This window comes from Chiloscyllium punctatum, chromosome 15, assembly GCF_047496795.1.
Source record: "Chiloscyllium punctatum isolate Juve2018m chromosome 15, sChiPun1.3, whole genome shotgun sequence".
Classification (NCBI taxonomy): domain Eukaryota; kingdom Metazoa; phylum Chordata; class Chondrichthyes; order Orectolobiformes; family Hemiscylliidae; genus Chiloscyllium; species Chiloscyllium punctatum.
The window spans coordinates 73,682,810-73,708,592 of record NC_092753.1 but is presented as its reverse complement, the minus strand read 5'-3'; the positions used below and the strand labels follow the sequence as shown (position 1 = coordinate 73,708,592).

The 25,783-nt window shown below is 41.7% G+C and overlaps 1 protein-coding gene across 4 annotated transcripts in view; it reads left to right on the top strand.

Moving 5' to 3' along the window:
- LOC140486399 (uncharacterized) overlaps positions 1-25,783 on the top strand; it is a 77,061-nt gene that overhangs the window by 27,330 nt on the left and 23,948 nt on the right. For all 4 annotated transcript variants that reach the window (XM_072585480.1, XM_072585481.1, XM_072585482.1 and 1 more), the window contains exons 3-6: positions 3,784-4,202; positions 5,658-5,769; positions 14,690-14,842; positions 17,870-18,037. In XM_072585480.1, coding sequence (XP_072441581.1) covers positions 3,951-4,202; positions 5,658-5,769; positions 14,690-14,842; positions 17,870-18,037 — 685 coding nt within the window. In that variant the 5' untranslated portion in view covers positions 3,784-3,950. The remainder of the gene's footprint in view (positions 1-3,783; positions 4,203-5,657; positions 5,770-14,689; positions 14,843-17,869; positions 18,038-25,783) is intronic.

The window sequence follows — 25,783 nt, the reverse complement described above, 5'->3', positions numbered from 1 at the left end:
GAATAGGTATTTTGTATCAGTCTTCACAGTGAACGTCATGAATAACGCACCAGAAATTGACAAAGTGGTGAAGGTAGGTGAGGACCTGGAAACAATAATTATCATGAAAGAGGTAGTGTTGGGTAAGCTAATGGAGCTAAGGGTAGACACGTCTGCCAGTCCTGGTGGAATGCATCCCATGGTATTAAAAGAGATGGCGGGAGAAATGGCAAATGCACTTCTGGTACTTTTCCAAAACTCACTGGACTCTGGGGCAGTTCCGGCAGTTTGGACAACAGCAAATGTGATGCCACTGTTTAAAAAGGGAGGCAGACCAGTTAGCTTAACTTCTGTCATGGGAAAAATGCTTGAGTCTATTATCAAGGAAGAATTGGCAAGGCATCTCGATAGAAATTGTCCTGTTGGGTAGACAGAGCATGGATTCATGAAGGGCAGGTCAAGCTTAACTATTCTACTAGAATTCCTGAAGAAATTACGAGCCCAGAGAACAGAGGGGACCCAATAGATGTGGTATATCTAGATTTCCAAAAAGTATTCAACAAGGTGCCGGACAAAAGGCTGCTGCATAAGTTACAGATGCAAGGTATTACAGACAATGTATTAGCATGGATAGAGAATTGGTTAACTAACAGGAAACAAAGAGTGGGGATAAATGAGTGCTTTTCTGGTTGGCAATCAGTGACCAGTGGTGTGCGTCAGGGATCAGCATTGGAACAGCAATTATTCACAATTTACATAGATGGTTTGGAGTTGGGGACCACATCTCGTGTCAAAGTTTGCGGGTGAGTGGTAGAGCAAAATGTGCAGTGGACTGTGAAACTTTGCAAAGGGACTTAGATAGTTCAAGTGAGTGGGCAAAGGTTTGGCAGATGGAATGCAATATTAATAAATGTGAAGTCATCCATTTCGGTAGGAATAACAGTAAAAAGGACCATTACTTGAATACTAAAAAGTGTCCTTGTACATGCATCACAGAAGGTTGGTCTGCAGGTGCAACAGGTAATTAGGAAGGCAAATGGAATTTTGTCCTTCATTGCTAAAGGGGTTGAGTTTAAAAGCAGGGAGGTTGTGTTGCAACTGTATAGGGTGCTGATGAGGCTGCACCTGAAGTATTGTGTGCAGTTTTGGTCTCCTTACTTGAGAAATAATATACTGGCACGAGAAGGGATGCAGGGGAGGTTCACTAGGTTGATTCCAGAGTTGAGGGGCTTGGCTTATGAGGAGAGACTGAATAGACTGGATTATATCCCTTGGAATTTAGAAGAATGAAGGGGGATTTTATAGAAACATATAAAATTATGAAGGGAATAGATAAGATAGAAAAAGAGAGGATGTTTCCACTGGTGGGTGCAACTAGAACTAGAGGGCAATGCCTAAGATTAAGGGTAAGCAGAATTAGGACTGCATTAAGGAAGAACTTGTTCATTCAAAGGGTTGTGAATCTGTGGAATTCACTGCCCAATGAAGCAGTTGAGGCTACCTCGTTGAATGTTTTTAAGACAAAGATAGATTTTTGAACAGTAAAAGAATAAAGGGTCATGATGAACGGGCGGGTAAATGGAACTGAGGCTTCAACATGATTTTATTGGGTGGTGGAGTAAGCTCAAAGGGCCAGATGGTCTACTCCTGCTCCTAATTCTTATGCTATTTATGTTATGTTCTAACTACAGCTGGCATCCAAGCTACAAATCTTTACACTAACCTGGAACAACACGCCACTGAGCAGCTATCCACTGTAATAGTGGCATCCCTTGTATTTGCCTCGTCTTTAAAAACCCAGTGTGCATTCAGGCAAACATTTGTCAGTCCAGAACTATTCCACATAATTCCTGACTGAGATGTGATAGACAGAGGGAAACTAGTGACTGCTTTGTGAGAAAGAACTTAGTGGTCCTGCTGGATAGTATAGTGGAGAAGTAAGACTTCCTCTTACTCCAGAACTAGCAGTGGAGGCCTTGACACCAGACCGTTAAGCCTGGTCTGGGATTGCCACCCTGATTAAAGCAGTCTCAGCCATCTGGAGGAATGCTCAGCACTGTAGGAAGAAGATCAATGATCTCCATTCTGACAGGGTAAGTGCCACCATCCTCTCTCTCATACGTCACACTGTCTCTATCTCTGCTACTTGTCGTATCTCCTACTAAAGCTCATGCTGTACCAATCTCAATAATGCCTGCAATATCTTTCTTCACTCACTGTTTCCCACCACAGCTCCTGACATCACTAACCATCTGTGCCTTCTGCCCTGCTTACTCACTTGGTTGGGACATCTCCCCACATGCACCAACAGTAACAGCTATGCAACCCACTTTCATCTCCCATAACACTTGCCTGTCTCACGTTCCTGGTGGTGAACAGCCCACAATGATGGCTTGCATCCTGGGATCCTAAAGGAGTGTATGCTTGGTTGTAATTTTCCTAAAATCCTTGGATCCTGGAGAAATATCGGAAGATGTCAATGTGTCACCCCTATTCAAAAAGGAAGGGAGGCAAAATGTAGCCATCTATGGACTGATTAACATCTATATTGTTGGAATCAATTATTAAAGAAAGAATAGCAGCACATCTGAAAAGTCATAATCCGATCAAGTAGAATCAGCATGGCTTTGTAAAAATGAAAAATGTCTGTCTAATTTATTCTAGTTCTTTGAGGAAAGCCTAACTATAGTAAATAGAAGGGAAGCAGTAGAGGTATTGTCTTATAGAAGTCCAAATACATTCAACATGGTACCCAACAAAAGGGTAAGGCATACGATGAGAGGCCATGTTGTGGTAGTATATTGGCATGCATAGAGAATTGACTAACGGATAGGAAACAGTGAGCGAAGATAAGGGGTTCTTTTTCACACATGTGACCGGTAGTCAGTGAGGTTCCACAGGGACCAGTGCTGAGACCATGGTTGTTTACAGTATATATTAATGAGTTGGAAGAAGAAAGCAATGTACTTTAGCCAGGCATGATCAGAATGTTTATAACTGAGTGTTTTAAGATTAATGGGATTATATTTTTACTGTGTGTTTTAAAAAGTTTTAAAGTTTATTATAAGTAGATGGTTTGCTTTATTCTATTTTAATCATCATTTCTTTTGTTAAGAAACATCTGTTGTGCAACATTGCATGCTTATGTTTCATCAAGAGACCACTGTGTTGAAACCAAAATAAAATCCAACATGATCTATCCAGTTAGGTTTCAGTCTAGGATCTAACTTGTCCAGTGATAACATCTGACTTACAGAATGGTAACATCACCACTGTGATACCTTCCTATCTATGCATTTCTCTGCTCAGCCTTTTTAACAGCATCTCCACTAGATTCTTAGACTTGACACATGAATCGAATTAACATTGGGAAACTTTAGAATTCACACCCACGCTATCGGTTCAATACAATGGGATGATCTGTGCCAACATGTATAACTATGAAAATATGTAGAAGTCCCAACTTAGTTATTGTATATTGTATACATTGTCTACAATTCCCACTCTGTTTTAGAGAATGATATTGCTCTTTTATCAACTTGGGATAAATTTTATTTCTGAGCAAGAAATGGTAAAATGTTCAGTGTTTACAGGAAGTAAGAACAGAGTTTAGGGAGTGAACATTTTTTTAGTCATCTGTGCTTGACTGTACTAGGGTAAACTGAGATAGGTGATCTCACTTCAAAAGTAGTTTATTTTTGTGACGTGTTTTGAGACGAGCCTGAGGCTGTGAACTGCGGCAGTTAAATACAAGCACTTTTTCTCCTGTAACCTGAGCTCATTTGGGGCAATTCTATCTTTTAGAAATAGAGAATGCAGCGCCAGGCACAGGGAGAAGAAGGAACAAAGGAACACAGCGTTGATAAGCCACAGTGAATGACTTATTGTACAAGGCAGCCGTGAAGGAACTCCAACAGTAGGACATAATCAAATGCAAATTGGCAAAACATTCTTCAGTCCACAAATCTGAAATGGAGGCAGAAGAACCAGTGGCCCTGCAGGAATTAAAAGGCAGGATTACAGTTTACACTATTGCAGGATGTCTTCATTGTTTACGGGCCAAAGCTCGCTTGAGTAATCTGGGTCTCCCGTTTTTTGAAGTCAATGTAAAGGAATGTCCTGACATACATCAGCAGATTATCAATCTCACTGGGTACTTTACTGTACCACAAATCTTCTTTAACAACATCCATGTTGGTGGAAACAATGATTTCACAAATTTGGTACGTATAATTGGTTATAAATATACAATCATATGATAATGCAATAAGTGAGTAGGATGTTTTTGTTATGATTGTTCAAGTTTCGATGTAACTATCTCATTTTTATTTGATTGGTAGAAAGTCAAGGACAAAAATGTTAGTGTTAGAGAAAAATTGCCAGTGACTTTGCTGGGTTAATGGATATTTGTAGGTACTGCGACAATTAAAAGGTGTCTCAAAGTGCATGAAGTGTTGTGATCTGTCACTGAATTAACATGTCATAATGCAAATTGGTTGATTCTCAACTGTTACAGCCTGATTAGATTGTCAAGAATAATTTTGTTTTATGTTGAGTGTGTGTTATTTATAAGCTAGAAGCTGTCAACACTGATGTAAAAGCAAAGCAATTTTCCAATATTGTAGTTTGTGAATAGTGTCTAATGTATAGAAAGTTTTAATCTTTCATGTATCTCACAACATCAGCAGATAGAACAGATATCCATTCCATTGAATCAACTGGTTCAACCTGTTCTGACAAAATAAAATGTTTGAAATCATTAAGGTTCATTTGACTCTGCCTTTCTTGGTGCAACATATTATTGAACAGGAATGAGTAAGGCAACAAAAACTGTGCAAGTTATCAGGTCAGGCAACATTTTTGTTTCTCTCTCCACATATACTACCTGAATGTTCCCAGTAATACTGTTCGAATTGAATACAAAGAAGTAACATAACTTGTAGTTAAACATCTTGTTTACATTGTCACTATGCAGTGATTTTCACAGAAGAGCAAAGCAATATGAATTAAATAAAAATAGAAAGTGCCGGAATAGCAGGTCAGTCCGAATCTGTGGAAAATTAACATTTTTAATGACCCTTCCTCAGAGCTTTGGAGGTAACCTTAATTCCAAAAATATGAAAATGAACAGTGAATGGGGGAGGTGCAGATTCAATTAAAAAAACTTTGTGAATGCACTAACTTCTGATTAACTGAGACCCCTCCAACTTTTCCAGTCTATATGCAGATTGAAACATGCCATGATTGTTGCCCTGCCTTTCTGACAAGATTTCATTACTTCCTCCTCCATGTTCCAATTTATTACAGTAGCATACTGATTATTACGTTAATGCTGCCATTGTCTCAGTAAGGGAGGAGTGAATAGAGAAATGGAATAGGATAAAAATAAACGACTAAATAGTTGGCAGCACAAAGATAAGAAGTTTTATTTTAGAGGTACCTAATAGAATGCATGTTGTCTTGTGGACGAAAAATTCCCAACAATTTGAAATGTTTGATGACAATAACTTAAGAATGGCCCTTTGTAGGAATATTTTTGTTTGTATGATTGTCTCGATAGCTCTCTGTTGGGTTAAAAACTATGAGCAGTTCTACAAATGAACATTGCAATATACCTTTTTTTTCCGATTACTGCAGTACAGTAATGAGAGACTACAAATCACTCCTTTTTTCACCAGTCACCAGATGAGCTGGACAATCTGATTGACAATGTTAAGAATAATCCAGTACCTTCCGATGCACCTCCAATTCCTGAACCAGAAACAGCTGTAAAAAAAGCACCAGTTGAAGGTAAGTAGAAAGGAAGGTAACATATATACTAAGTATAGCTATTAAGATCATAAGACATAGGAGCAGAAATTAGGCCATTCAACCCATCCAGTCTGCTTTGCCATTCAGTCATGGCTAATAAGTTTTCAACCCCATTCTCCTGCTTTCTCCTCGTAGCTTTTGATCCCTTGATAGTCAAGAACTTACCTATCTCAGTCTTAAATATCCTCAACTACCTGGCCTCCACAGCCTTCCGTGGCAACGAATTCCATAGATTCACCACTCTTTGGTTGAAGAAGTTTCTCCTTATCCCTGTTCTAAAGGGTCTCCCCTTTACTCTAAGGCTATGCCTTCAGGTCTTAGTCTCTTCTACCAATGGGAACATCTTCCCAACATCTATTCTGTCCAGGCCGTTCAGTATTCTGGTTGTTTCAATTAGATCCCCTCTCATCCTTCTAAACTCTATTGAGTATAAACCCACAGTCCTCAAACGTTCCACATACGTTAAATTTTTCATTCCTGGGACCATTCTCGTAAATCTCCTCTGAACACACTCCAGGACCAGGACATTCTTCCTGAGATATGGGGCCCAAAACTGCAAACACAATAATGTGGTCTGACCAGAGCCTTATAAAAATTTAAAGGTAAATCAATGCTTTTATATTCAAGTCCTCTCAAAATAAATACCATCATTTCATTTGCCTTCCTAACTACTGACCTGACCTGCAAGTTGACCTTGAGAGAATCCTGGACTAGAATTCTCAAGTCTCTTTGCACTCCAGACTTCTGAATTTTCTCCCCATTTAGAAAATAGTCTATGTCTCTATTCTTCCTCCCAAAGTGCATGACCTCACACTTTCCCTCATTGTACTGCATCAGCCACTTCTTTGCTCACTCTCCTAACCTGACCAAATCCGTCTGCAGCCCCCCCCCCCCCACCTCCTCAATACTACCTGTCCCTCTATCTATCTTTGTACCGTCTGTAAACTTAGCCAGAATACCCTCAGTTCCTTCGTCTAGATCGTTAATGTATAAAATGAAAAGCCTTGGTCCCAACACTGAGCCTTGTGGAACACCTGTTGTCACTGGCTGCCATCCTGAGAAGGACCCTTTTATCCCCACTTTCTGCTTCCTGTCAGACAGCCAAGCTTCTATCCATGCAAGCACCTTGCCTGTAACACCATGGGCCCTTATCTTACTCAGTAGCCTCCTGTGTGGCACCTTATCAAAAGGCCTTCTTGAAGTCCAGGTAGATAACATCCATTGGCTATCCTTGGTCTAACCTGTTCATTACTTCCTCAAGGAATTCTAGCAGATTTGTCAGGCATGGCTTCCAAATGTAAGGTAAGTACACCAACCAAATATGACAGGCTGCTGTGTCTAATTTTGTTTTCTATTCAGTCTATAATTAGTTGAATATTCAAAAGCTAAAAAGTATTAAATGTATCGTGAACTATTCAAGAATCGATGAAGGATGCCACAATTTATAAAATGTTATATTATTGTTGAATAGCAATATTAAAATGATTCACCTTAATGGGGTACGAGGTATGTGGAAAATTAGAAACAGAGTCCTAGAACTCTACAGTATAGAAAAATGCCTTTCAGTCCATTGAGAGAAGGGGAAGGAGTGGACAGGAGAAGGGGACAGTTGGGGCGAAGGGGAGAGGTGTGCAGATATGTAGAGAAGGACCCCAGAGGGAGATATGAAAGAGGTAGGTAAACAAGGAGATGAAGGATAGCAGGAGAGAAGGAAGGCTGAATAAGTGGTAAAAAAAGCTAAAAATGAGAAAATGGGTTAAGCTATGCTGAATGCAACCCACACAATGTGACAATGGGTCCAGGAGTACATGGACGTGGGTGACTGTGCTAAAAGCAATTCATTTGTTAACATGACCGGGTTTGAGGGGAGGAGGGTGTAAAAAAAAACATGAAAAATGGAATCGGGCTCAAAGGTTGAATACAATGTTGAGTTCTAGACGTTACAGGGTTCCCAAGTAGAAAATGAGATATGCATTATATCTTTGAGCTTGCATTAAGGCTTGTTAGAGCACTGTAGTTGTTCTGCAACAGAAATGTTGGCATGGGAACACAGACATGTGTTGAAATGACAGACAATTGAAAGTTGTGGGTCATTTTGCAAACTGATCAAGTGACCACCCAGTCTGTGTTTTGTCTCCCCAGTGTAGAGGAGACCACATTGTCAACAGTGAATACACTAGACTAGGCTGAATGAAATACTAGATTGGCAGGGAGGTGGAATCCTCAGCAGCAGGGAGGCAAATACAAGGTTCAAAGGAGATACAGTAATCAGAAATAGTAAGTTGAAGAGACAGGTCAGGCTGGAACATGATAGGGAGCAAGGAATGCCTGTTGGATTAAATGGCATCTATCTCAATGCAAGAGGGCTGACAGGTAAGGCAGATGAGCTTGGGGCGTGGATAGATAAGTGGGACTGGGATATTATAGCCATTACAGAAATATTGCTGAGGGAAGGACAGGACTGGTAGCTTAATGTGCCAGGGTACAGTTTCTTTAGGAAGGACAGAGATGGTGGAAGGAGGGGATGGGAAGTTGTATTTTTGTATAAGGCGTGTATCAGAGATGAAATAATTGAAAGATCATCCAGTGAGGCTTTGTGGGTGGAGCTAAGAAATAAACCAGAAATGGTGACATTATTGGAGTTGTACTATAGGTCCCCAAGTAGTCAATGGGAATTAGAGGAATAAATAGCAGGGAGACTGGGGAGACTTGTAGGGACAATAGGGGTGTCATAGTAGGGAATTTTAATTTTACTAACATAGATTGGAACGGCCAGAGGGTTAAGAGCTTAGATGGGGTGGAATTTGTTAAGTGCTTTCAGGAAAGTTTCCTCAAGCAGCATATAGATGGTCCTACTCGGGAAGGGTCAGAACTCGACCTACTCTTGGGAAGTAGACAGGACAGGTGATGGAGATGACAGTGGGGAACACTTTGGGATCAGTGACCATGTTTCTATTAATTTTAAAATTGTTATGGAGAGGGACAAAATTGGTCCACTGGTTCAAATTCTAACCAGTGTTTTTATGGAATTAGACAGGAGCTTGCAGGGGTTGATTGGAGTAGTTTGTTTGCAGGCAAGGGAACCTCTGGCAAGAGGGAGGCCTTTAAAAGTGAGATAGCTAGAATTCAAGGTCTGTATGTTCCTGTGAGGGTGAAGAGCAAGGTTGGCAGGAATAGGGAGCCTTAGTTAATGAGATATTGAGGTTTTGACCCGAAAGATTAGATTAGATTAGATTAGGTTCCATACAGCGTGGAAACAGGCTCTTCAGCCCAACAAGTCCACACCGACCCTCCGAAGAGTAAACCACCCAGTCCCATTTCCCTCTCACTAATGCACCTAACACTATGGGCAATTTAGCATGGCCAATTCACCTGACCTGCACATCTTTGGACCATGGATCAGGTACAGGAAGCTGGAATCGAGGGAATCCCTGGAGGAATATAGGTATTTACTGAAGAAGGAAATCAGGAGGTCGAAAAGGGAGCCTTGGCCAAGAAGATTAGGGTGAATCCAAAGAGGTTCTTTAAATATATTAAAGGAAAAAGAGTAACTGGAAAAAGAATAGGGTCCCTCAAGGACCAAAGTGGACATGTATGTGTCATACCGCAGGAGGTGGGCAAGGTTCTCGATGAATATTTCTTCTTTGTGTTTACTATGGAAAAAGACATGAAGACTTAAGAACCTGGGCAAGTTAGTAGTGATATAGAGGAGGTGTTGGATGTATTAAAATGTATGAAGTTGGATAAATCTCCTGGTCCTGACCAAATAGATCCAAGAACACTGCAAGAGGCTAGAGAAGAAATTGCAGTGGCCCTGGCTAATATGTTTGCATCATCGTTAGCCATAGGTGAGGTCCAGAAAGACTGGAGGGTAGCGAATGTTATGCATTATTCAAGAAAGGCTGCAAAAAAAAGCCTGGGAACTATAGACCAGTAAGCTTAACATCTGTGGTAGGTAAGTTACTTGAGAAGATTCTGAGGGATAAAATATACATCCATTTGGAAAGACAGGGTTTGATTAGGAGTGATCAGCATAGCTTTGTGAGTGGGAGATCATGCCTCACAAATTTGCTAGAGTTCTTTGATGAAGTGACCAGGATGATTGACAAGGGCAGGCTGATTGACATAGTCTATATGGATTTCAGTAAGGCCTTTGATAAGGTTCCATATGATAGACTGCTCTGGAAGGTTAGATCGTATGGAATCTAGATTAAGGTGCAACTTGGATATAAAATTGGCTTAATGGTAGGAAACAGAGGGTAATAGTAGTGAAGGATGCTTGTTGGACTGGAGGCCTGTGACTAGTGGAGTGCCTCGGGGTCGGTGCTGGGCCCTTACTATTTGTTATCTATATCAATGATTTGGATGAGAATGTACAAGGCATCATTAGAAATTTGCTGATGACACTAAAAAAGGCAGCATCGTGGAGAGTGAGGAAGGTTATCAGAAATTGCAACAGGACCTTGATCAGCTGGGGAAACGGGCAAACAAATGTCAAATGGAGTTTAGTATAGATAAATGCGAGGTGTTGCATTTTGGTAAGTCAAATCAAGGTAGAAGTTCCATGGTGAATGGTAGAGCATTAGGGACTGTAGTGAAACAGAGGGATCTTGGAGTTCAGGTTCACAGTTCTCAGAAAGTGGAGTCACAGGTAGACATGGCAGTGAAGAAAGCTTTTGGCACACTGACCTTCATCAGTCGGGGCATTGAGTACAGAAATTGGGAAGTTATGTTGCAGTTATACAGGACGTTGGTGAGGCCGCACTTAGAGTATTGTGTTCAGTTTTGGTCACCTTGTTAAAGGAAATATGTTATTAAAATGAAAAGAGCGCAGAATAAATTTTCAAGGATGTTGCCTGGACTCAGTGGTCTGAGTTACGGGGAAAGGTTGCACAAGCTAGGATATTTTTCTTAAGAGCATAGGAGACCTTATAGAGGTGTACAATATCGTGAGAGGCATGGTTAGGGTGAATGTGCTTAGTCTTTTCCCAGGGCTGGGGAATTGAGGACTAGAGGGTATCAGTTTAAGGTTAGAGGGCAACGAATAAAAGGGAACCTGGGGGGCAACTTCTTTACACAGAGGGTGGTACGCATAGTGAATGAGCTGTCAGCGGAAGTGGTCGATGCAGGGTATATCAACAGCATTTAAAAGGCATTTGAATAAATGTATGAATAGGAAAGGATTAGAAAGATATGGGCCAAGTGTAGGGTAATGAGGTTAGCGTGAGCAGACATTTTGGTTGGCATGGACCAGTTTGGGCCAGTGGGTCTGTCTCTGTGCTGTAGGATTCTATGACTACAGGAAAATTGTTGCTTCACCTGGAAGGTACATCTGGGGTCTCAGATAGTGAGGAGGCAGAAGGTAAATAGCAGTTATGACACCTCCTGTAATTGCATAAAGGGTGCTGTGGGAATGTGGCAAAATGTTGGGAGTGGAGTAAGAGTATCCCCAAGTATCCTGAAGGGAACGGTCCCAAAGAATGCTGACAAGGGAGGGAAGAGGAATATTTGTCTGGTTGTAGCATCCCATTGGAGATGATGGAACTGGCAGCTGACAGTCCTTTGGATGCAGAGACTGGGGTTGTCATAAGTAAGGGCCAAAGGGACACTTTTATTGCTGTGGGAGGGAAGGGATGAGGACAGAAGTGCAGGAGATGTGTAAAATACAGAAAGGTCTCCGTTGACCATGGTAGTGGGGAATCCTTGGTTGAGAAAAAATGGTGGACTTTTCTGAGGCTGCCCTGCTGGAGGGAAGTATGGTCAGAACAGTGCTTTGCAGAAAATGGGATGTGAGGATGTATAGTCGAAGTAACTGTGGGAGTTGGTGCGTTTGTCTTGGATATTGGTGTTGAGTCTATCCCCTGAAATGGAGACAGATGTTGAGGAAGGGATGAGTCAGAGATGGACCAGGTGAAGTACATTGGTACCAAAGACTTGCATAGGAATTTCAGTAGCAAGTTAGCAAGTAGGATCATAAAGTAATAGTCTCAGTGCCACATGCAAGTGAGTACAGAAGTTGAAGGATAAAGGCAGGAGAATGTGTGTCTGGAAAGATGATGCAGGAGAGAGGGCTTTAGATTTCTGGCACTGGTACTGGCTGGTACCATGGAAGACAGGTACCTGGAGAAGATGGACAAGTTGCACCAACAGAGCTGGGACTGAAATTCTTGTGGGCGCTTCGCTAATGTTATTGGGATGCTTTAAACTGACTTTTTAGGTTTTTTTTTAGGTTAGATTCCCTGCAGTGTGGGAACAGGCCCTTCGGCCCCACAAGTCCACACCGACCCTTTGAAGAGTAACCCACCCAAACCCATTTCCCTCTGACTAATGCACCTGACACTATGGGCAATTTAGCATGGCCAATTCACCTGACCTGCACATCTTTGGATTGTGGGAGGAAACCGGAGCACCCGGAGGAAACCACGCAGACACGGGGAGAATGTGCAAACTCCACACAGACAGTCGCCCGAGGCTGGAATTGAGCCTGGGTCCCTGGCGCTGTGAGGCAGCAGTGCGACTGTAACTTGGCAGGGATCTGGGAATCAAGAGAGAATAGTAGAGGAATGTAGGAACAGGAGTAAGCCATTTAGCACCTTAAGTCTGTCTCAACGTTCAGTAAGGTCTTGGCTGATCAGTCGCCTCACTCCATATGACTGCCTTTGGTCCATATCCCTTAATACCATTGCTTATCAGAAACGTCTCTATCTCAGATTTAATAGAGCTTACCAGAGAGTATCAGGACTTAAAGAATACTTAATACAGCTGGCGCTAGCATGGAAATTAATAAATTAATAGGTGAAGTTGGAGAAAGGGAGAAAAATATCAAATCCAAATCAGAATTATTGTGCATCTATGTAATGCCAAATGTACAGTAAATAGAACTGGAAGTTATAGGTGCAGATTGCCATGTCAAAATATGATGTAGCAATAACAGAGACCTAGCTCATCGAAGGGCAAGGCTAGGTATAAATATTTCTGCGTATAATTTATTCAGGAAAGATAGAAAATAAAGAAAGGGGGAAGTAATCTTGGTTAAGGAGTATATTGCTGTACTGGAGCAAGAGGGTGTCTCAGATGGTTCAGAGACAGAGTGAGGAAGGAGGAGTTGAAAGGGCTAGTGTTACCTTCTACGATTAGATGGGAAATGGATATTGAATATACAGTTTATCCCCAGAAATGGCAACACTGAAGTCAAGTAAGGTGAGGCAAGGATGGAAAATAGAAGTAAGATTGATGAACTTTCCAATTCAGGACGAGAGCAGAATGACATTGTTGATGTTTTGGGGAAGGATTTGTGGGTGGAGTGCCCAAGTAGAACTGGGACAGTGAATGTTCCAAAAAGAGGCATGTGTGGTTAGGACCCATGCATGTGTGTATAGTCACACCTTTGACCTGGAGGAATTCTTTTCGCCCTGTTTTCCACTGTTTTTCAGCTACACCAAACATATACATTTTGTGAGCTTTTCCACCACACTGTCTGAAATATTAGTGCTCACAGGCATCTTCTAAGTCCTTCACCCCTTTGCCCAACATAGAGCTAGTGACCTTCCACTTTTCTCAACTCCTGAGTCCTGACTCCAATACTTATGTGCCTGCTGGTTCTTATTACAGCTTCCTGAGGTCCAGTAGGAAGTTATTCAACTGCTCTTGGCTGCCTCCCAATTCTACTACACAGCATCTTGAGTAGTTCAACTGAATTGCAACATTCCAACATTGGTCCTACCTCTCTCTGTCTGTCTTTCTGTAATTTCCTGTATTTTTTTAACCCTTCTTTAGTCATTTCCAAACTGTCCTGACTGAGCTATTGAAAACCTTGCAGTAAGCCTGAACCCTCCCCTATGCTGGCCAGAACTGCATGTTATTAATATTTTGAAACAGTCAAATGGAGCTCTCTTGGAATTGAATGTACGTGGACGAATATATTCTTGCAGAATGCTGGAAATGGGTTTCATCATAACTGGAGTGACAGAAATTTACCTGATTTGATGGAATAATTATGTGGTTAGATTTTGTGGATGTTGTTCAAAGAAAGAACACGCTCAATCAAAGAGTTGTGCAGGATGGGGACTGTTCATGCCTCTTTTCAAGGAAGAAGACCTGTCTTGATTAGAGACGGTTATATACATGGTGAAGAGGAGGTGGCTAGGGCTAGAAGACAACTTTGGTTTTGGTGTTAGGTTTTGTAAGTGAAATGGGTTTATAAGTTACGTGAAACAAGTGTGATTGACTGGGACAAGCATTCATTATTGAGCTTAATTTGCACTTGACAATTCAGCTATACCGCATTATTGGACCACAAATCAAATTCATAGAATCCCCACTGTATGCAAACAGGCTATTTGGCCCATCGTGTCCACACCAACCCTCTGAAGAGCATCCCATGCCTTATCCCTGTAATCTTGCATTTTCCAATGGTAATTCACCTAGTCTGCATATCCCTGGACACTATACGCAATTTAGTATGGCCATTCCTCCTGACCTGCACATCTTTGCGACTGTGGGAGGAACCCAGAGAATCCAAAGGAAACTCATGCAGACATGGGGAGAGTGTGCAAACTCCACACAGATAGTCGCATGAGGCTGGAATTGAGCCTGGATCCCTGGTGCTTTGAGGCAGCAACGCTAACCACTGAGCCACCGTGCCAGCCCAAATCTGTCCCGAAATGTCTGATTATTCCAGATTGTATTTGCTGATGAGAAAGCTAATATAAAATGTGGAGGTGGTGGTGTTGGACTAGGGTGGGCAAAGTCAGAAGTCACACGATACCAGCTTGTGGTCCAACGGATATATTTTAAATCCCAAGCTTTTGGAGCGCTGCTGCTTCATCAGGTAATGCTTTTAAAGCGATTTTAATGCATCTATACCTGAAAATGCAAGAATATTTTACTTGGTTTACAGAATTGAAAAGCAAAAGAGATGAATATGCGGACCTGATCTTGGAATTCAAGGAAAGTGGTATTATTGGCAATCACTGGTCTTGTCTGAAAATGCATCAAAATACCTTCACTGGGAAGAAATTAGTCAACTGGCTGATGGAAGTCAAAAATCTTGGTGAGTCAGCTCGGTGAAGCTTCTTGTACACACCATGATTTGAAAAATCATTCAAACAAACGCTTCCCGTCTCTCAGTTGCATACAGTGGTTTGCTTGTGTGCAATGATAACATTTTAAAATTCTGAGAAGTTTCATCAAGTTGCATGTTTAAAGAAGCTCGGGTGCCGCAATTAATTCATCAAAATGAGAAGTTCTTTGTCCATGCTTTACGAGCACAATTTTCATGGGAATAAATTTTTGTTCGAAACAGTAAGTTTTTTTTTAAATTAAAGTGAATAACAAAGTGTTCTTTCCAAATCTGTACTTTGTTCAGTTCAACAGTATGTTGGATTTGTGCCACACAGCAGCATGACACAGCACTTTTTAGAAAAAAATCTGTCTGTAATTTTCCAACCGCCTAATGTAACCTTGCGTTGTTTACAGCACCAGTTTCAGCTGGCATAAGGCAGAAACTGAGATATGAATCTGATATTTACATGGAGTTAGGGAGGGAACGGGGGGCCACTTTCAACAGCGAAGACGGCTAGTAATGTTCAGAATGTGAAAATTCTCCTGTATGGACAGCAGGTGAAGTCTCTTACACCCTTCTGCCAATTGCGGCCATCAAGTGGCAAAATATTGGGAATTTCACTTCCTCATTTCGCTACTTTTTCCACATGGTAGGTCTGTGTGACTGATATAACTTGATTGAGCTTCCAGGTGGGAATTTGGGGTGGAGGGAGCAGAGGAAAAGTCTCCTGATCAAAGTTTCCTCCAACTCTCTCATAATCTGTGCACCCAGCGACTTCCCTGCCACTCTTTCAGATCTCTTATCATGGGCCCCACGAGGACATCTCCTGCCAATCCCCTCCAACTTACCTGTCATTCTGTTCCTGTTTGAGGACTGCACCGAGCACTAACCCTGGGGCGGGAAAAGGGTGGGGACAGGACAGCAGAGAGCTACCTCCCATTACATTGTTCCATGGCTCTCAGGCACGGGACTTTCTCCGCAGATGGGGCAGATTACCCATCTCAAGCCAATTAACACTCCTCAGATCATTAAATAGCTGTCTGGCAGCTTCCTTCCCCAGAACAAGTTGGGATTTTCGACAGTCCTTCTGCTGGGAAAAGCAGGAATCTCCACCACCTGTAAAGTGAAAAACTATGTAAGGGTATTTGAGACAATATTGGTAATGGATACAGTGTGGATCATTTTCTTTGCATGTGAATACTGAGATGGCAGGGTGGCAGATTGAGGGTTTGTGATGGAAGGGTCAAAAGAGACAAAGTCTGGCTCTTTTGGTACTTTTAACACAACATTTCATTTTGTAGTACTTGGTATGTTATTTACAAGAATCCTCGAACATAGCTGTATTAATGTTTTCACAGATCCATTGCGAATCAAGATGATCATCTTCGTTTGTGCTTCTAAAAGGTTAACAGCAGAAAAGAGATATCAGAAACAAAAATTATTTTTCAATGTGCATTGTAAAGCAAAAGTAGTCAGAATTTGAATTCAGTCCGCAGTGTTATGCACCTCCTTTCTTGTTCAACTACCTAATTTTGACACTTTTTTTATTAAGAAGTGCCTCATTCAAATTTTTACACAAACACTTGGCTATTTTAAGCATGAACTGATACCTGGTGTTTTGATTTGGAACATTTTATGAATGGAGTGTCCAGTTCTGAATGCCTGGAATGGAAAACTGGTAGATTTAGCACATAATTTCTTCATATCTGGGGCTCCATTTTAAGGCAAATTAGTCTGAAACAGAATGTGTCTTTCACCAATTCGATTACAAAAAGGAAGCCATAAAATTCATTTTTATGTAGCTGGACAAATAAAGGTGGGATAGAGTGGAGGAACCTTTTTATTCTGCATTTGACACTGCTGTATATATAATGGAATGCTTCATTCTGACTGAATGTGAACATTATGGAATGGTGTTCCATTTCCTATCACTCCCATTTCCAAATGTAGAATGGTCTACATAATATAGAGCAGAAGAATTAGCAGCAGGAGTAGGCCGATTGGTTTCTCAAGCCTACTCTGCCATTCAGTAGGATCATGGTCAGTATGATTGTTGCCTTAACTCCACTTTGTTTCCTGTTTCCTATATCAATCTGTGAACAACTTAGGAGAGGCAGTGTCCTAGTGGTATTACCACTGGACTGTTTATCCAGAGACCAAGGTAATAAATATTTTGGAGACAGGGCTTGAATCCTACATCTCTATGACTCTAATAAAAATCTGGAATTAAGAGAGTCATGATGACCATCCATCCAAATCCATGACCATAAAACCCACCTGGTTCATTAATGTCCTTTAGCGAACCACCATTACCTGGTCTGGCCGACATGTGATTCCAGATCCACCATGTGATTGACTCTTAACTATCCTCTGGGCAATTAGGGATGGGCAATAAATGCTGGCCTATCAAGCGATGCCCTTATCCCGTGAATGAATTTTTTAAGAACTTAGGATAATGGTGTCAATGCTGAGCTATTAATTATAGTATGTCTTTTGTTATGCAAGTGACATATTCGCTGGGTTCTCAAGGAACTCTTCAGTTGCAGATTTCCAGGTAGGAAAAGGGGAAACAAGATGATCCTAGAGGAAAGATAAAAGGGCTAAAGGAACATGAAAAGTTGGGTAGGCCAAATGGTCACTTAAACCTGCTTCAAAATTCAATAAGATCATTGTTCATATTCTGCCTCAACTCCTAATCTCTGTATTGCTGAATTCCCTTTCATGGAAGTTTTAGTTCAAAGATTTTATTTCAAGAACAAACTAGTAAAGGGAATTTCTTTTCTTTGCATGAGGGGAAGGGTGAAGGACTAGGCAGTAAACCAGCCATCAATATCTGTAAAGGAAAAATTTAGAACCTTACTGCACTGGTGCCTTACACAGAGGAATGGTAGGGAAAACTGATGTGTAAAAGCAAAAATACTAATTTAACATTTGAATCTATTATGTGTTTGGATTATTGAGCATTTAACAATGAATACTTTGTATCTTTTGCTGATGGATCTTTATTTAACATAGAAAATGCTGCAGCAATTGACATAGCGAAAGATTTGATGGTTAAAAAGTTTTTAAGCCCTTTGACTGCAAAAGAATTTGAAGACAGCGACACTCTATACAGATTAATGGAGCACGATTTTACTGCATCACTAAACACTGGAGCTACAGCAGAGTATGATGCAGTTTCTGGTAGGTAATGCCTTGTGCCTCTTTTACTGATGTCTACTGCAAGGTTGATTAGCAAGAGTTTCACAATTGTGATGGATAACATTTAAAATATATTGGTTACTGTTAGTAAATTTGGCTATCTCTCTCCACACTCAAATGGTTTTAATATCAAAGCAATACTAATTGTGATTTCCATCTATGAAGCCTTATTGTCAACCACTGCATACATACATTCAATATTTTTGCTTAAACATTACCATCCCTAACCAATATTCTAACTTTAAGAATGATGTCAGATTGGGTGAAGGGATATTCGAGACTGAGAAGCAAATTACAAAGGACATTAAATTTGCAGAATGGACAAATAATTGGCAAGTGAAGTTTAGCACAGGCAAACATGAGAGAGTACCATCTGCTGGGAATATTAAAGATGTCACTTATTACTTGGAAGTTGTGGATGTAGGTTGGTAGAGGAATACAAAAATCTCAAAGTATAGATATAGCAATCATTACAAAGTACCTCACAGGTTAAACAAGGCAAACCATCAGATCACGAGATATTGGAGCAATTGTAAGCCAATTGTCTCATCAAGTCTGCTCCAGCATTCAGTAAGATCATGGCTGATCTAATAATCCTCAATCTCACTTTTGTGACTTTCTCCCCCATAACCCTCGATTCCCTTACTGATTAAAAATCTGACTATCTCAGTGTTGAATATGCTTAACAACCCAGCCCCGACAACCGTCTACAGTAAAGAATCTTACAGGTTCACTATCTTCTGAGAAAAGAAATTCCTGCTCACCTGTGTCTTTAATGGGTGACACTTTCCTCTGAGATTATGGCTTGTAGTTCTAGTCTCTCATACACTGGGGAAAAGAACTCTCAGATCTAACCTCTGTCTCTTCCTTAAGAACCTTATATATTTCAATAAGTTTGCTTATTCTTCAAAGCTCCAAATGAGTACAGGCTTAACTTCTGAACCTTTTCTCATCAGAAAATACCTCCATCACTAAGATCAACCTAGTGAACCTTCCTTAGACTGCTTCCAATGCTCATATACTTTTCCTTAGATAATAGGCCCAAAACTGAACAGTGTATTCCAGATGTGGTCTGACTGGTGCTTTGTGTAATTTTCACAAGACTTCCCTATTTTTATATTCCACTCCCTTTAAATTAAGCCCAACACTTTATTTGCTATCCTGACTACTTGCTGAACTTGGATGAAAGCTTTTTTTTGTGTTTACACACAAGGTCCCTAAACCTCTGTCTGCTGCAGCTTTCTGCAGTGTTTCTCCATTTAGATAATAGTCAGCTCCTCTATTCTTCCTTCCAAAGTGCATGTCTTCATGTTTTCACATTATATTTCATCTGCCGAGTTTTTGCCCACTCACATAACCTCCCAAAATGTATCAACTCTCACTTTTAGGATTAAACTGCATCACCTGTTCTGTTCATCTGACGAGCCCATCTATAATCATTTTGTATTCTAAAGCTTTCCTCCTTGCTGTTTGCTGCACCACTATTTATTGTGTCATTTGCAAACTTACAGAACAAACCAGCTAAATTTGTAGCTAGATCAGTATGAACAATACAGAGGTGCAATGAACTCTGCAGTGCACTGTACATAGAAACATAGAAAACAGGTGCAGGAGTAGGCCATTGGGCCTGCACCACTGGTCAATATGATCATGCTGATCATGCAGTTTCAGTAACCCATTCCCACTTTCTCTCCATACCCTTTGATCCCTTTAGCCACAAAGGCCACATCCACCTCTCTCCTGAATATAATGAACTGACCCTAACAGCTTCCTGTAGGAGAGAATTCTACAGATTCACAACTCTAATTTGAAGAAAGTCTTCCTCATCTCAGTCCTGAATGGCTTACCCCTTATTCTTAGATTGACACTCCTAGTTCTGGACTTCCCCAACATTAAGAACATTCTTCCCACATCTAGCCTGTCCAGTCCCTTCAGGATTTTATCTGTTTCTATGAGATCCCCCCTCATTCTTCTAAATTCCAGCAAAGGCAAGCCCAGTACGTCCAATCCTTGTTCACATGTCAGTCCTACCATCCCAGGAATCAGTCTGCTGAACCTTTGCTGGACTCCCTCAATAGCAAGAATGTCCTTCCTCAGACTAGGAGACCAAAACTGCACTCAATACTCAAGGTGTGGCCTCACCGAGGCCCCGTAAAACTGCTGCAAGACGTCCCAACTCCTACACTCAAATCCTCTCACAATGAAGGCCAGTATGTCATTAGTTTTCCTCACTGCCTACTGCACCTGCATGCCAACCCAGGTCTCGTTGCACCTCATATTTTCCGAAACTGCCACCATTCAGTTAATAATCTGCCTTCCTGTTTTTGTGACCAAAGTGGATAACCTCTCATTTATCTACATTATATTGCATTTGACAGATGTTTGCCCACTGAGCCAGCCAGGCCTAGTCACCCTGCAGCCTTTTAGCATCCTCCTCACAGCACACTCTGCCACCCAGCTTAGTGTCATCTGCAAATTTGGAGATATCGCATTCAATTCCTTTGTCCAAATCGTTACCGCTAACTCAAATATCCAGTCACCAAAAAACAGCCTTTAACCACTTCCTCCTAATATTAAGTCAACTTTGAATCCAGTTTCCCAAAGAATCCTGAACCCCATGGATTCTTGCCGCCTTGTCCTATCATATAACACCTTGTCAAAAGCATTACTGAAGTCCATTTGGATGACATTAACAGCTTACTACCCTACCCTCATTAAACTTAAAAGGGTGCAGAAAAGATTTACAAGGACGTTGCCAGTGTTGGAGGATTTAAACTTTAGGGAGAGGCTAAATAGAATGGGATTATTTTCCCTGTAGTGTCCGAGGTTAAGGGGTGACTTTATAGAGGTTTATAAAATCATGAGGGGCATGGATAGGGTAGCTAGTCAAGGTTTTTTCCCCAAGGTGGGGGAATCCAAACTAGAGGGCATAGTTTTAAGGTGAGAGGTGCAGCCTTTACATGCACAGGCTGGTGTGTATATGGAATGACTGCCAGAGATGTGATGGAGACTGGTACAATTACAATATTTGAAAGGCATCTGGATGGGTACACGAATAGGAAGGGTTGAGAGGGATATGGCCCAAATGCTGGCAAACGTGATCAGTTCAGGATATCTCATTGGCATGGACAAATTGGACCAAAGAATCTGTTTCTATACTGTACAACTCTGTGATTATCTACACACACACAGTCACCTCAAAATATTGAATCAAATTGTTAGACATGATCTCCCCAGACAAAGCCAGACAGACAATCCATGATTAATCTTTGTCCCTCCGCAAGAAGGTTAATTCCGTCTCAGAATTTTTCCAAATTTCCTCTACCACTGATGTTAGACTCACTGAGCTATACTTCTCTGGTTAATCCCTCCTGCCCTTCTTCACCATAATAGCTGTCTTTTAGTCCTCTGGCACCTCTTTTGTGTTGATAGCTGCTAAGGTTAGGGGCTCTGAAATCTCCTCCCTTGCCTCCCACCTGAGAGCAACCTAGGACACATGTCACTGGGCCTGACGATCTATCCAATTTTAACCATTAATACCACCTTTCCTTGGAGATAATTTATTCAATTTTATCATAGTCCCATTTGTCGATTTCTGTCGGTACACCATTCTTATTCGTAGTGAATATGGATGCAAAGTACTAATTGAGAATCCCCAAATGTCTGATGGCTCCACACACACATTGCTATTTTGGTCTCTAATGGGCCCTAATCTTTCCCCAGTTATCTTTCTTGCCTCTAATATAACAGTGGATTGTCCTCTGTTGTACCCAACTGTGTTTTTTCATGTCGCTGTTCACTAATTTCTATTTTGAGTAACTTCCTACATTTGAAATGTGCTTCTCAAGCTTCTGATATTTTCAGCCCTTGTGATAAACTATAAGTTCCCCTTACTGGTGTAGAGTACCAAGAAGTTGCAGAACATGGCAATTTCCCAATAAAGCCACCCCCAAAGACATGAAGAGTGATCAAGTGATGTTGAACATTTCTAGCTAAACTCCCATCAACATCAACTTGCATTTATAGAATGCATTTAACATAGGTAAATGCCCAAGAAGCTTCATGAAAGTTGCCAAAGAGAAAAGTTTTAAGGTGTGTGTGTTTGTATATATACACACGTGCGCACTTACATCTTCAGTGCTTAGAGCCTTTACAACTAAAAGTACACTAGAATAAAGTAAATCATATGATTCAGAATGCCAGCTGTTACAAGAATAGGAAGAAGTGAGGCCATATAGAATTGTAGCTGAAAATGTGTTGCTGGAAAAGCGCAGCAGGTCAGGCAGCATCCAAGGAACAGGAGAATCGACGTTTCGGGCATAAGCCCTTCTTCAGGAATGAGGAAAGTGTGTCCAGCAGGCTAAGATAAAAGGTAGGGGGGAGGGGCATTGGAAATGTGATAGGTGGAAGGAGGTCAAGGTGGGGGTGATAGGCCGGAGTGGGGTGGGGGCGGAGAGGTCAGGAAGAAGATTGCAGGTTAGGAAGGCAGTGCTGAGTTCGAGGGATTTAACTGAGACAAGGTGGGGGAGAAGGGAAATGAGGAAACTGGAGAAATCTGAGTTCATCCCTTGTGGTTGGAGGGTTCCTAGGCAGAAGATGAGGCGCTCTTCTTCCACCTAAGAACCCTCCAACCACAAGGGATGAACTCAGATTTCTCCAGTTTCCTCATTTCCCTTCTCCCCCACCTTGTCTCAGTTAAATCCCTCGAACTCAGCACTGCCTTCCTAACCTGCAATCTTCTTCCTGACACCTCCGCCCCACCCCACTCCGGCCTATCACCCTCACCTTGACCTCCTTCCACCTATCACATTTCCAATGCCCCTCCCCCCTACCTTTTATCTTAGCCTGCTGGACACACTTTCCTCATTCCTGAAGAAGGGCTTATGCCCGAAATGTCGATTCTCCTGTTCCTTGGATGCTGCCTGACCTGCTGCGCTTTTCCAGCAACACATTTTCAGCTCTGATCTCCAGCATCTGCAGTCCTCACTTTCTCCATGTAGAATTGTAAATGAGGAAGAGAATTCTAACATTCGCTCCCAATCTGTTAACACTGCAAGTTGGTACTGGGTGGAAAGGACCAAATGCAAATTAGGATCCAAGCATCAGAGGTTTGAATTCTGGATGTAGGTTTCCTCGCTGAGCTGCAAGTTCGGTTTCAGACTTTTAGTCACCTTACTAGGTAACATCATCAGTGAGCCTCCGGATGAAGCTCTGGTGGCCCACTTTTTATTTATGTGTTTAGGGTTCTTTGGGTTGGTGATGTCATGCCATGATGTCATTTCCTGCAGTGATGTAATTTTCTGTTTTTTTTCTCAGGGGGTGGTAAATGGGATCCAAGTCAATGTATTGTTGATAGCGTCGTAGAGACGTACAGCAAAGAAACAGACCCTTCGGTCCAACTCGTCCATGCCGACCAGATATTCCAACCCAATGTAGTCCCACCTGCCAGCACCCGGACATATCCCTCCAAACTCTTCCTATTCATATACTCATCCAGTTGCCTTTTAAATGTTGCAATTGTACCAGCCTCCACCCTCCTCTGGCAGCTCATTCCATACACGTACCATGCTGTGCGTGAAAAAGTTGCCCTTAGATCTCTTTTAAATCTTTCCCCTCTCACCCTAAACCTATATCCTCCAGTTCTGGACATCCCCACACCAGGGAAGAGACTTTGAATATTTATCCTCTCCCTGTCCCTCTACAAGGTCACCCCTCAGCCTCCGATGCTGCAGGGAAAGCAGCCCTAGCCTATTCAACCTCTCCCTATAACTCAAATCCTCCAACCCTGGCAACATCCTTGTAAATCTTTTTTGAACCCCTTCAAGTTTCATAACATCCTTTCAATAAGAAGGAGACCAGAATTGCATGCAATATTCCAATGTCCTAGTGGCCTATATTCCAAGTGGCCTAAACAATGTCTTATATAGCTGCAACATGACCTTCCAACTCCTGTACTCAATGTTCTGACCAATAAAGGAAAGCACTCCAAACGCCTTCTTCACTATCCAATCTACCTGTGACTCCACTTTCAAGGAGCTATGAACCTGCACTCCAAGGTCTATTTGTTCAGCAACCCTCCCGAGGACCTTACTATTAAGTGTATAAGTCCCATTAAGATTTGCTTTCCCAAAATGCAGCACCTCGCATTTATCTAAATTAATCTCCATCTGCCACTTCTCAGCCCATTGGCCCATCAGATCAAGATCCTGTTGTAATCTGACGTTAACCTTCTTCGCTGACAACTGCACCTCCAATTTGGGTGTCATCTGCAAACTTACTAACTGTACCTCTTATGCTCATGTCCAAATCATTTATATAAATGACAAAAAGTAGAGGACCCAGCACAGATCCTTGTGGCACTCCACTGGTCACAGACCTCCAGTCTGAAAATCAACCCTCCACCACCACCCTCTGTCTTCTACCTTTTGAGCCAGTTCTGGATTCAATTGGCTAATTCTCCCTGTATTCCATAATATCTAACCTTGCTAACCAGTCTCCCATGGGGAACCTTGTCGAACGCCTTACTGAAGTCCATATAGGCCTCATCAATCCTCTTGTTACTTCTTCAAAAAACTCAATCAAGTTTGTGAGACATGATTTCTCACGCACAAAGCTATGTTGACTATTCCTAATCAGTCCTTGCCTTTCCAAATACATGTACTTCCTGTCCTTCAGGATTCCCTCCAACAACTTGCCCGCCACTGACGTCAGGCTCACTGGTCTATAGTTCCCTGGCTTGTCCTTACCACCCTTCTTAAACAGTGGCACCACGTTAGCCAACCTTCGGTCTTCTGGCACCTCACCTATGACTATTGATTATACAAATATCTCAGCAAGGGGCCCAGCAGCCAGTTCCCCATCTTCCCAAAGAGTTCTGGGATACACCCAGAGGTGTTAGGTGTTTAGATGGAGTACAGGTCCTGGGGATTTACCCCCTTTTATGTGTTTCAAGGTATCCAGCAATTCCTCCTCTGGAATATGGACATTTTGCAAGATGTCACCATCTATTTCCTCACATTCTATATCTTCCATGTCCTTTTCCACAGTAAATACTGATGCATAATACTCGTTTGGTATCTCCCCCATCTCCTGTGGCTCCACACAAAGGCTGCCTTGCTGATCTTTGAGGGGCCCTATTCTCTCCCTAGTTACCCTTTTGTCCTTCTTGTATTTGTAAAAACCTTTTGGATTCCCCTTAATTTTGTTTGCCAAAGTTATCACATGTCCCCTTCTTGCCCTCCTGATTTCCCTCTTAATTATACTCCTATTGCCTTTATACTCTTCTAAGGATTCATTCGATCTACCTTGTCTATACCTGACATATGCTTTCTTCTTTTTCTTAACCAAACACTCAATTTCTTTAGTCATCCAGCATTCCCTATACCTCCCAGCCTTTCCTTCCACCCTAACAGGATTCCACCCTAACTTTCTCTGGATTCTTGCCTCATTTCTGAAGGCTTCCCATTTTCCAGCCGTACCTTTACCTGCGAACATCTGCGCCCAATCTGCTTTTGAAAGTTCTTGCCTTAATACTGTCAAAATTGGCCTTTCTCCAATTTAGAACTTCAACTTTTAGATCTGGTCTATCCTTTTCCATCACTATTTTAAAACAAATAGAATTATGGTCTCTGGCTGCAAAGTGCTCCCCCACTGACACCTCAGTCACTTGCCCTGCCTTTTTTCCCAAGAGTAGGTCAAGTTTTGCACCTTCTCTAGTAGGTACATCCA